The sequence below is a fragment of the Beauveria bassiana genome, assembly GCF_000280675.1.
Source record: "Beauveria bassiana ARSEF 2860 unplaced genomic scaffold BBA_S00068, whole genome shotgun sequence".
Lineage (NCBI taxonomy): Eukaryota > Fungi > Ascomycota > Sordariomycetes > Hypocreales > Cordycipitaceae > Beauveria > Beauveria bassiana.
In genome coordinates, this window is record NW_007930903.1 from 2,120 (window position 1) to 14,653 (window position 12,534).

Sequence of the window (12,534 nt, forward strand, 5' to 3'; positions counted from 1 at the left end):
TAAGTAATCACATGCTCCTATATCCCTAGCAAAATGCTACTGTGTCCCTAGTAATACTCTAGAATAAAGAGTAGGGATATCTTCTTTAAGAAGTAGAAACTAAGTTAGTACTATATAAATATTATACCCTTTATATTATTAAAGTAGAATAGTTATTATAAGATAGTCTCTTTTATTATTTCCTAAAGGGTTACGAAGAATATAAAAATTAATATCCTCCTAGTAAAAAAGCTATAGTTTAAGATTGTCCTTTTACTTGTTAATCCTACTATAAATATTATATTTCCTTATAGGTTAGGGTCTAAATATCAGAGGGTTAGGCTTAGTATCTAAAAAGGCGTTAAATTTATTATTATACTCTTTAATATATTTTTAGTAATCTTTAGGCTTATTATATAGAAGCTTATACTTACGGTAACTGGTCTATATATAGATATAGCGAACAAGAGCATCGTTAATATCGTCTAGTCCTATCTAAAGACCACATTTACTTCGTACCTAAAGGAAATATATACAGTATATAGAGAAATATATATAGTATATGAAGAAATATATATAGTACATGAAGAAATCGGGGCCTATATTTAGCTTTAGTTTTAGTTTCCTTCTTAGCCTATAGTATAGCGTGAGTTCTGCCACCGCGCTGTAAGCAAGTGTTTGCTAACCGCTTCGTCTAGGGCATACCCGGTATATTTCATAAACAATGCATTAAGATTTCTCTGGTTAATTCAGATAGAAGCCTCGAAGTGTATGTCCTGGCCGTTTTCGTCGTTCATCAGGTAACGAAGGAAGGCTTCGCTAAGCCCCTTCTCCTCATAAGATAACTTCTTGAGAGTGCCTTTCCAGTCCTTAATGCTCATTGTAGCACAAAATTTCTTCCAGCGTCGTTCTAGACGGACTTTGTTTATTTTATAACCGGGTGACTGTCTCGGTCGGGGCGGACGACGTTTATTTCCCCAGCTCCAGACTAGTCGCAAAGCGTCTTCAGAGAGGCCGCGATTCTCTGAGGTACCAGCGTCACGCTCAGCGTCGTAGAGCTGTTGTCGGAATGTCTCTGTTTCTGCTAGCGTGTATGTCGACATGGTATGGCACTGGCTGCTCGGCGGCTCTCGAGTAGGCTCGGAAAAGAAAGATAAAAAGCACGGCTAAGGGACTCGGAAAACCAAGAAAAACACACTCTTCCAGAATTTTGAGCTATTTGAGCTGTTTGTCAACCGACCGGTGCGACCTCCCTTTCCCCTTCACATTCCATTTTCAACCGCCAATATGGCGGTCGGCGCGGAAAATGAAGGTACGAAACATTTGCTAATTATGAACGTCACTGCTTTGACTGACTTGCGGTTTTTTCAGGACATTTTCATTGATGAACGATATCGTATCGACTATAAAATTGGCGAGGGGGGGTTTGGTCTCGTCTATGCTGGTACGTTGGTATTTTCGCTACCTTGCGCAGCTTCTGACGTGGCCAGGAACTGATACGCAATTAAACGACGAGGTTGCCATCAAACTTACGCATGTCAACACCGACCCTGAAATTCTAAAGGCCGAGGCAGACACCTACAAAGGGCTTTCTGCGGGCGTCGGAATACCGCGAGTCCGATGGTTTGGTGAAGAATGCGACTACTATGCCCTGGTCCATGAGCTTCTCGGGCCATCTCTCGAGGATCTCTTCAATTATTGCGACCGGCGATTCTCGATCAAGACGGTACTTACTTTACACCTCCATGAATGCCAGCTGGTTGGCCGACTACAGCATCACCCAGCCGTATATCGCGGGGGTCGCGATATTTGTTGGTCTTGCGATCTCTTTTTAGTTTGGGAATCCCCGCGCCAATGCCCACCATTAGGCCAATTCTGACTAATGGAAAGCTGGCGAGCATATGCATCGCGGTTGTAGTAGCAGAAGTGGTCCCGATGACTCCGCCAGGAAGAGATGTAATGACAACATTGTGGTCAGTGATCCGGCCAAGGATGTATGAGTTCTGATCCGACGGGTGTTTCGTAGACGGTCTTCGTCCATGGAATTCGTCCAAGGCTGCTTTGGCGGCAATTGCTTCATGGGGAAGCACGGCGATCCATCCAACCGTGTATTTATCATTTGTAAGAGGATGGGCTGCTGCTCCCCGCATGCCACTAGTGGAGGAGCTCATTTCAAAGGAACCATCCTGACGTCTGCACACGGAGTCTGTACAGGCCTTTCGACGCTGTCGAAGAGAGTATTAGGGTGTCTCTCCACGTCCTAGAGTGGTTGATTTCACTACCGACGAAAAAGTAGCGACCAACCAAATTACTCGACCTTTCAATGTAATAAGCATGGGTCTGTCTGGCTGCAGCGGGAGGGATCTGCCGTCAGTTTGGCAATGGTCCCCCAAGTTATGTGTCGTCGAATCTGCCTCGTTGGCACCCAGGCAGCAGGGCGGGGAGTCTGCCCGTCGCCAGCTACCTCTGCCCAACCTTTGAAGCGCACTGCGATGTCCACTTCCCGACCCCTGCTTCAATGAGCGACTTGCATGCATCGACACGTCAATTTGATGACGCGGCCAGACGAACATGCAGACGCGCTTCCTTCCGTCTTCATTTGTTTAATCGGCTTGACTGTGACAATTGACGTTGTCTTCGGCGATCTCTTTGGATGCTGTATCGTCTCCGACCGGATGCAGCAGTACCGTTCCGGACCGCCGTCTAGGGCGGCCTGCATGATGCTAATGTGGAGGCCGACAAGGTGACGTGGCTATCTGAACAACTGTATGTAGTATTAGTCCGTGCGGACTATGACAGCACAAATGTGCAATCGGAAGTGTGATTTATTGCACTGCAACATTCAGCGCTGCTGAGGCTCCTTGAAAGTCGTAGTATAAATATCTGTGTGTCAAGTACAGGACATCTCTGAATTCTCTGATATTCCTCACCCTCCTTCCGTCACGCACTGTCTAAACTTGCCAATATGACTACCATCGTAGATCACGTCAGCTACAACGATCTTCCCTCACTTGCGGAGGCGAACATCTCTCGCCAGGTTCGTACTAATTCCCGTTCACCGTGTCTAGTGCGCTCACCCCTCGTGTGCTTGTCCAGGCTCCACACATCGACGCCATCATCAACGGCCCGATCCGAGATGTCTTCCTCAGACATGGGGATCATGGGCTCTTCTGTCTCTACCTTCAACACCGCCACCACAGTGTCGGTCAAGACGAAGCTGTCGTCAAAGTGGAAGGCACCGCGCACTTGATGAGTAAGCAGGCTATGGATAGTATCATTTCCTTCGGGAACAAGGTAGTTACAACAACGTGGATGACCTCGGGTGACAGAGTGCTCCCGATGGAGTATACCGCCGTCCCTACTGTGTATGTCGCCTCTGAGCGTCCTCTCATTGTCTCATACACTGACCATTTGACCGTCTTCCACCAGAACTACTGTGCCAAGTCCTCCCGCCGCCTTCCTGGCAGAGTTCATCTCTGTCCTTGCCTCGAATGAGTGTAGCGGTGTGTTCGGCATCGACACCATGGCCAAGAATGCATGGGCTGAGATCAAAGTTGGTGATGCAAGCGTCGTTGTGCCTAGCAACGAAAGCACCAGTTACGACGAGGACAAGTTTATTCCCGTCGCATTCGCATTCGGCGACGATGACCCCAAATTCAAGGTGCATGGCAAGTGCGGGAAGGACCATAAGCATACCAGCAAGCCTGCACGTAAGTAGTACGCAGCTGGGTAGTTAACTCGGGATGCGCCACACTGGTCCCCAAACGAGACGGCAAGGATTGGGTTGAGCGCTACAGCAAGCTCAAAACTTCCATAACAGTTTTTGAAATTTATAGAAGCCCTATTTTTCGGCCAACTAGAGAGCAAGAAAGCTCAAAAGTTGCTCCCTAACACTTTCTCTAAATATATCCGTACCTCTTAAGAATTCGTCCAGCGTGCCTTAGGCTAGGCCCGATTAGGCTAGGCCCGAATAACCAGGGTCGTCCCCAGTGTGACTTATAGTGGGTACATCGGTTAGGAACGTATATAGGGCCTAATTCACATCAGTGAAGGTGTGGGTCCACATTTTTACTACGACATCGGTTTTAGTTCTGGCCTGGCACCTATCGGCGTGTTCATTGACGCCCAACAAGGCGTTTTGCTTTTTCTGTTAGCTAAGGTTAACTTAGTCAGCCACGAAAGGTCCACACCGCTCGGTAAAAGTCAAATACGGGTGATCGGGACGTATGTTTTAACAAGAGCTCAGTTCAGCTTCACTCTGATATTTATTCGCCCATTTCTAACCAACTTCCACTCAGACTTACCCCACTTGTCTCTGCCCGAACTCATCATGTACTATAAAGATCCTTGGCCAGTGATGCCAGACGGCACCAAGTTTGACGGGAAGCAACTGTTAGGCCTGGTCCGCAGTGGCAAGAGCCCCTTCGACGGTGCTTGGGATGTCAACCTGCTTATTCAAGAACTTGAAGAGAATCTCGGTGCCGCGGTGACTGACATCCCGTTCGTCTACAGCGGCTCCAACAACTACGTAAGTTCTGTGCACCCGAGTTCGAGAGCCAAGGCTGAGGCTGAAAAGACGGAAGGGTTTCCACGTCAGGCTGTCGAACCATCTGGACGTCGTGGCGCGATTGGCACGTGGCGACGTCAACATGCCCGACTATGACGGCTTTCCAATTCAGGTGCAAATTCCGGAGGTCAAGTTCGAGGCGGCGGTGTACAAACTCCTAGACTCGGAGCCCAGCATCTCATGCTCTCGCCTGCTCTACTACCGTGCGCCACGGCAGCACGCTGGACTTAGACATGATCGTCCGGGGGATATCCTAGGCCGTCGGCTGATGGTGTTTGGAAGAGCAGAAGGAGAAAACAACGTATGGTACGATCTCACCGCAGAACAAAAGGTAAGTTTTTCTGTCTGTTACATGTCCCGCTCTGTTTTCCAACACGTCTCTCAAGGCCGGCCTTCTTACGCAATCTGCTCGTATTCGTGCGTCGCTGTTTAACTTCCAACTGCCGCTTGACTTCGCCGCTGCTTGGCTCCGCGACCGCCTTTTCGAGCAGAAGCCCGAGTCACTCCCTATTCCTGTTGCGCCAACACGCGAGTTCTGTGTTGCCCTCTTCACAGCCAAGATCGAGGCGACAATCCGGAACGAAGGTGACATGATCGGCTGGGAAGACGACGACAATACTGTTGGCCCCGTTGCCGCAGCGGCCAAGCAGTCACTCTTGCGCCTGATCCCACACATGATGCCTGCGGACAGTGCCTCTCTGTATCGCCTCGTTCTCGACCATGGCGACTTTGGCATTCACAACATGTCCATCACAATCGATGCGGGTGGCAAACCCCTTGTGACGTCCCTGTACGACTGGGAGACTGGGTGCATCATGCCGGCCATCTTATCCGATCCGCTGATGGCAGTGTCCGTTGACCTTGTGGCTGATGAGAACGGCAGGCCGTCAATAACGCGAGTGCCCAGCGACGGAAATGCAGGTGAACGCGTGGAATATATGGAATGCGCAACACATTACTTCGAGGTGCGCCCTTTGGTTTACTCTATACGTAAACACAGTATTAATTAACTTGTCGCACTCAGGTTCTCTTCAAACAAGCGCCCGACTACAAAAGTGCGATCCGGGCCGGAAAAGACGCACGTCACCTCTGGTTCGCGTTGCGAGATTGGCGAGGTGCAGATCCGGAGAGCTACTTCGGTGAACTGGGAAGCTGGGCTGAGAGGAGGATGAGGGAACTCGGCGTATGATGGGGAACGCGTCGATGTATAGAGGACGAGGATGCCTCGCTAGCAAATTCGTTCATATAAGTCCAGATAATTCATAAACAGTCGTCTGAGCCACAGCGTAGGGTGTAATGTCCCAGATCTGTGAAAGTGGGTATTACGTAGGAGGTATCGCCTATACCAAAGGCGATAGTGAGCTTAACTTGGGTGAATTGTAGCTGTTGAGGATATGGTCCTTGCCCAGTGGCCTGAGGCCACTGGGCAGCCTAATAGAGTCTCCATCCATAGCGCACCACCAGTTAGCTCACGAATGCACCTATCATCTCCTCATAGGGTTATGCGCCCTCGCGTTCAACGTGCAATTGATACGAAAAATTAGTACCTTAATGACAATCATGATCAGGGCTATCAAGTGGTACTAATTTCATTGCTCGATGACCACTGTTATTGTTGCTGCAATTGGTCAGGCAGAACCAACCACTATTCTGGTTGCTCCTATCTCGGGTGCCTGACAGTATATTCCGATTGCTTCTACTTTCTCTCTATTTTGTCGCACCTTGTTGATCAAACAGCTTTTCTCCGTGTACCGGCCATCAAAGAGCTCCGCGGAGATGAGAATTGGGAATCATGGCGACTTTTTGTCCGTATTCAGCTTCAGGCTGCCGGGCTGGCTTACTTGCTTAAGCCGCCACCTGACGGCCAAGCAGAAGCAGCTATTCAAAAGCGTACAAAAGATGAGCTCAAGGCTCTTGCTTTCATCACGCCGTATATCTCTCCTCAAATTATGCTTGATCTTTCGCGCCAGGGTTGGCAGCCAACCTCTCCGCTGCAGGAGACGAAGCCACGACTATTACGGCTTTGCCTGACACCGCTGCGGCATAAGTGCGTTAAAACGGGTCAATTTGGCTGGTATTTTGCCCATACTCCGGTACCCACACCCATTTGGGTGTCGAGAGAGCCCTCGACCGTAGTCGCTATCCAGGTCCCAGCTCTTGTCCGACACAAACAAACCCGACTCGTCTCTGTCGCTGAGATCTGGTGTGAAATGGATGTGTTGGTCATCGCCTGCGCGTTCCACGCCTGCCTCGCCCCGCAGCTCCACCAGGCAAGGGTACGGTGCACCATTGATACCAACTTTTGCATTATTGCTCTTTAGTTCTAAATTTTAAAAAACTAAAAAGCTAAAAACACGATTAGGCCGCTATACCCTACCACTAAAACTACGTTACTATGCCTTAAGATAAATACTACTAAATCTATAGCTTAAATAACTAAGAGTCTAGTACTTAGAGATAGCGCTTTCTATAATAATTCTTATAATATATTTTTTTTTTATATATTACTTAAATTATAACTATAGTAGGTATTTAAAGCTATTTAGCTAGTTAGTACTTTAGGCTATAAGTTATTACTTTATTACTAAATTATTATATTTATAATAACTAGGCTTTATTTATATATTATAGTTAACTAGTACTTAGATATATTAATAAAAAAGAAATTAACTAATATATTATTTAATATAAACTATATTTAATTTAAAGTATAATTAATAAAGTTATTTATAGATAAATACCTATTACTTATTAATATATATTAAAGATAAAATAATAGTAGTAACCTTACTTTTTATATAATATTATAAAAATACTTTATCTTTAAGGAGTTATTATAAATATAATATATACTTTAATAAGATAATATTATAATTAATAAAGAGGTAATATATTAATTATATTAATATATTATTTTTCTTTTCTTAAGAGGTCTTTAGATTTACCTTTTTCTAATATAAAGTATATATATCTTTTAAGGTCTATTACCTACCTTACTATATAACTAATCTAGTATTTTAATAATATTTACTAATAATAGCCTCTTTTTAATACTAAAATATAACTATTTTATTATTATAAATAATAATTAAAGTATTAGACTTTATATAAAGTTAAGGAAAAACTATAATAATATCTTTACTAAGTTCCTAAGGTATAAATTTTACTTAAAATATAGCTAGAAGTAACTAATACTAATCTTTATTAAGGAAAGGAGAGATAATTTTAAAAAAGAGATATTAACTAATAACTTATTATATAATATATTATTATTATTATCTTCCTAATAAATAATAGATATACCTTCTTATTTAAGAGCCTATAATAAGCTTAATAACTTTTCTTTATTTTTAAAGAATATATAGAAAGTTATATAGAAGTATTATACTTTATTACTAATTAACCTATAGGTATCTAAATATAATATTTAAATTTAAGTTAATATATCTCTTTTAGTTATTAAATATAATAATAATATCCTTATATTATATAAGTAATTTTAATTAGGTATATTTATTATTATATTAATTAAATTAAACTAATAAGCTAGATAATATTAAGCTTACTTATCTTTAGTAATATAAGTATATATATAAAGAGTAAATAATAACCTTATCTAATTACGTAAAAGATTAAATTCTCTTAAGCTATAAAGAATATTAATAACTTAATTAAGAAATTAGATTAACTTAAATAAAGGTAACTAGAATTATAAAGCTTTTATAGAAGTTATATAATAAAAAATATACCCTTTTTAATCTCTTTATATATAATAATAACCTAAATAAGAATAATATTAGCTAGTAGGTTTAGGATAAAAGGGTTATTATTTATCTTAATTTTAGGAAAAGGGAAATAATTAAATACCTTAATTAAATATTATTACTAAAGATAAAAACTAAGGTCTTAATAATTACTATAGAGAATTTTAAGTTAATACTATATTCTTTATATCTCTTTAGTCTAGAGGGTAATAAAAATAAAAGAAGCTACTTTATTATACTTATACTAATTACTATTCTATTACTATTACTACCGCTGCTAATTAAGGAGTTTTAGCTAGAGGTAGTGCTAGAGGTAGTGTTAGAGGTAGCGCTAGAGTTATTACTCTTTATATTAGAGCCACCGTCTTAAGCACTATCTTAAGCGCTATCTTAAGCGCTATCTTAAACACCGCCTTAAGCGCCTTAAACGCTACTATAAGTATAACTAAAAGATAGCCCTACTATATAGACTAGGTATATCTAAAAGTAATATTATATAGGTAATTAATTAAGCTATATTAATAACCTCTTCTTAGAGGTTTATTTAACTAAAAAAATTATCTAATAGCTAGTTACTAGATAGCTTAGTACTAGGCCTAAAGAATCTATTATTATATAATAAAATCTCTTACTATTTTATTATTAGATTTATATTCTTAGAAGTAGATTAATAGTTAATATATATTATTCTAACCCTCTTATTAGTATAAGAAGAAGGCTAAGGATAGGTTCTATATAACTTATAGTATATTATTAAATTTATTCTTAAAGAGCTTAATAGGTCTTAAGAAAAAACTAAGTAAAGGACTTATTAAGATCTAATACTCCTAAGTAGTTAAGCTCTCTAAGGGTATTATTATATTATTATTAGGTTTATAGTATTAAAAAGCCCTTAATCTTAATATCTTTAAATAATAAGAGTATATTATTTAAAGCCTTACTTACTACTCTTTTAATAGATATACCTTAATTATATTTAGTAACTATATAATAGATATTAATTAGGTAACTAATAACTAACTCTAGGTGATTCTTTTAGTACTAAATTTAATAAGAATTCTATATATTAATAAACTTACTAAATTTATCTTAAAGAATTAAGGTATATATTATATATATTATAATTTAATTTATAAAATTATTCTTAATAAAAAAGCCTATTTTAAGGAGCTTATAAAAGAAGTAAATCTATTAGTTAGAAGCTTTATTCTAGAGCTATAACTACTATAACTTAATATAGATATTTACTATACTTTTATTATATATATAATATAATTTAATTTAGTCTCTTTAATAATATTAATAGGAATTCTTATTTATATTTATATACTAAAGCTCTACTCTTATTACCTTAGTAAAAAGCGCCTATACTACTACCTAAAGAGGTATTTCCCGCCTATAATCTAACCTTATAAAATATAACTATATACTAAGGTATTTAATAATAGTTAAATACTACTTAAGAGTTAAGAGAGTTATAGTTATTAATTAGCTAATAAAGAATTAAATTATAACTTAAGAGTATATATTAATATAAGTATATATTTAATATTTAAACTAAAATAACTTTTTATACCTATTAAGACATTATAAGAAGTTTAGTCCTAGTACTTTAAAGTTCTAGTAATAGTAAGTATTTTTAACCTAGTAATAATTAACTTCCTCTAGAAAAGCCTATTAATAGAGGTTATATAGTTAATTTTTTAATACTAAGATATACCCTTTTATATATATATAGTTATATAAATAACCTTACCTAAAGTTTAATATTAATAAAGTTTCTTATATATCTTTTTAAATAAACTTAATTATATAATTAAGGGCTTCTTATTACTTATTAAGATCTATATACTACTACTTTAGTCTAGTATTAAGCTATATATATTATATAATCCTCTTAAAGATATTAATTTTATTATAAATAAAAAGGTCTTACGTAATAGATTTATTACTATACCTATATATATAAAAATAAAATTAAATTTACTTAAGTAGCTACTTACGCCTATTATCTAATATAAGACCTTATTCCTTAACCTTATATTATAATATATAATAATTAACTTCTAGCTATTAATAGTTATTAAGTAGTAAATTTAACTTCTTTAATATATCTATAAAAGATATATAGGTATAATATAAGGTTATAATATACTTATAGTAGTCCTTAAGGATAGTATCTAGGCTAGGCTTTTAGTTTTAAATTTACTACTAAAAGGTATAAATATTAATTAACTAGCCTCCTTTATTATAGAAAAATAACTAAATATAGTTATATATCTTAGTAATAGGTATATTCTTCTATAGCTCTACTATAATAAAGTTATATATAGGCTCTAGGTTAATAGCTAGTTAAGGTATAATTAAAGTATATAAATTCCTTTACTTAGGTATAATAAAGTAAGTTATTAAAAAATTCTAGGAGAGCTAGCTTTTATTATACCTAGGTAGAGAAATTAGGTATAGTATATACGCCTAGGTAAAGTAATTAGGTATATATATATATATATATTATAATATAACTACTTTTACTATTTAATTAATTTATAGTACTACTAACTTTACTTATTTATTATATAATAACTAGAGTTTATAATTACTTAAAAATTATAATATTATATATTTAGCTATTAATAATCTATATATTAAAATTTTAATTAATTTAAAATACTTTATTAGAGGCTATTTATAGTTAGAAATACTATATTATTATTATATTAGGTAAGTATATAGGGCTAATCTCTACTACTTACCCTATATTATATACCTAGTAGTAATCTATATAATTAGCTTTTAATAATAATACTAAAATAACCACCTATTATAAAAAGATAAAATTATAACTATTTAATTCTTTAATTAAATCTTATTCTTTTAATATATAAATTATAAGGTATATAACTATATTTTATCTTATAATATAGGTTTTAAAATAATATATTATTTAATAGTTAGAAATATAAAATACTTCTTAATTTTAATATTATAATTAACCTTACTAATAATAAAATAAGGCTACCTATTTAGAAAATAAATAATAAATTAACTAAAATAGCTAAAAAAAAATAAAACTATAGTTTAATTACTTTATAAATTAAAAGCCTATAAATTTAAAATAGCTTTTTAAAACTTAGTCTTATTATAATAATATTATATTAGTTAACTAGGTATTAGTTAGCTAACTAGTTATTAAGTTTATTAAAATTATTATATATAATAATACTAGTAAATATTAAAGAAATATATATTATAAGAGAGTCTCTTATATATTAAAATAACTTATTATTTTATTACCTAAGAAGTAACTTAAAAGAAAGGTTATATAGTAAAGTAAAATAATATATATATTCTATCTTTATTATATTATATACTTAACTTAACTTATAAGTTTTCTATTTATAGAACCTAGATTATTAGCCTATTAAGAATTAAATTAAACTACTCTATCCTTTAATAAGATTATTTAAGGTACTTATCTATAATCTAATTATATATTTCTTACTAGGCCTAACTATATTATAATATCTAAAAAATAGTATTAGGTAAAGGTTATTAGATATATATATTAGATAACTATAGGTATCTTAGGTAGTTCTAAGGAACTTACTTTTTTTTACCCTTTATTTAAGAAGAAGTAGTAAAAAGTAAGGCTATTACTAGAGTTAAGTTTTAATATAATAACTATATTATATAAGATCTAAGTAGTAATTAAGAAGATATATATATTATATAAGGCTCTTTATTACCTTATTTATTAATTTAACTAGCTAAGGGTTTAAATTTACTTATAGGTTTATTTTTTTAAGCTTTTTTTATATTAATTAAGGTAAGTATTTTATTTTAATAAATTAAATAATACTATAATATAATAGCTAGTGAAATAAGGCTACTATATACTAGTGTCCTTAATATATATTATTTATATTATAAAGAATAAAAACTAGTATTATATAATAAAATAAAGCTAGGAGAATTAATTAATTAATTAATTTTCTAATTTAATATACTAGCTACCTAGGTAAGGTAGTAGCTATAAATATCTATAAATTAGTAAGCTACTAGCGCCTATATTAGTATTATAAGGAAAAGTCTAGTAAAATAATATATTACTAAAATATAGTTATCTTAAGTACTTTATCCTTTACTAATAATACTTTAATTTAATAAAAATCTATATATAATATTTACTAATTAAATAAGCTCTATTTTTATATAGCTTTTAGC

The 12,534-nt window shown here is 35.5% G+C and overlaps 3 protein-coding genes across 3 annotated transcripts; 2 read left to right on the forward strand and 1 right to left on the reverse strand.

Annotated features, from left to right (window-relative positions):
- Positions 1-728: 728 nt before the first annotated feature.
- Positions 729-1,082, reverse strand: BBA_09783 (uncharacterized protein; the record flags this gene model as incomplete). Its single annotated transcript, XM_008604880.1, has 1 exon — positions 729-1,082. One exon carries the CDS (start codon positions 1,080-1,082, stop codon positions 729-731), a length of 354 nt encoding a protein of 117 aa, XP_008603102.1.
- A 184-nt stretch (positions 1,083-1,266) lies between these two features.
- On the forward strand, positions 1,267-1,847 carry BBA_09784 (casein kinase I; the record flags this gene model as incomplete). The annotated part of the gene is made up of 3 exons (XM_008604881.1): positions 1,267-1,423; positions 1,470-1,705; positions 1,815-1,847. The coding sequence occupies 3 exons, from the start codon at positions 1,267-1,269 to the stop codon at positions 1,845-1,847; spliced, it is 426 nt and encodes a 141-aa protein (XP_008603103.1).
- Positions 1,848-2,944: 1,097 nt separating this feature from the next.
- Positions 2,945-5,735, forward strand: BBA_09785 (3-hydroxybutyryl-CoA dehydratase; the record flags this gene model as incomplete). Its single annotated transcript, XM_008604882.1, has 7 exons — positions 2,945-3,016; positions 3,076-3,344; positions 3,409-3,689; positions 4,278-4,507; positions 4,563-4,877; positions 4,933-5,511; positions 5,571-5,735. The coding sequence occupies 7 exons, from the start codon at positions 2,945-2,947 to the stop codon at positions 5,733-5,735; spliced, it is 1,911 nt and encodes a 636-aa protein (XP_008603104.1).
- Positions 5,736-12,534: the final 6,799 nt, after the last annotated feature.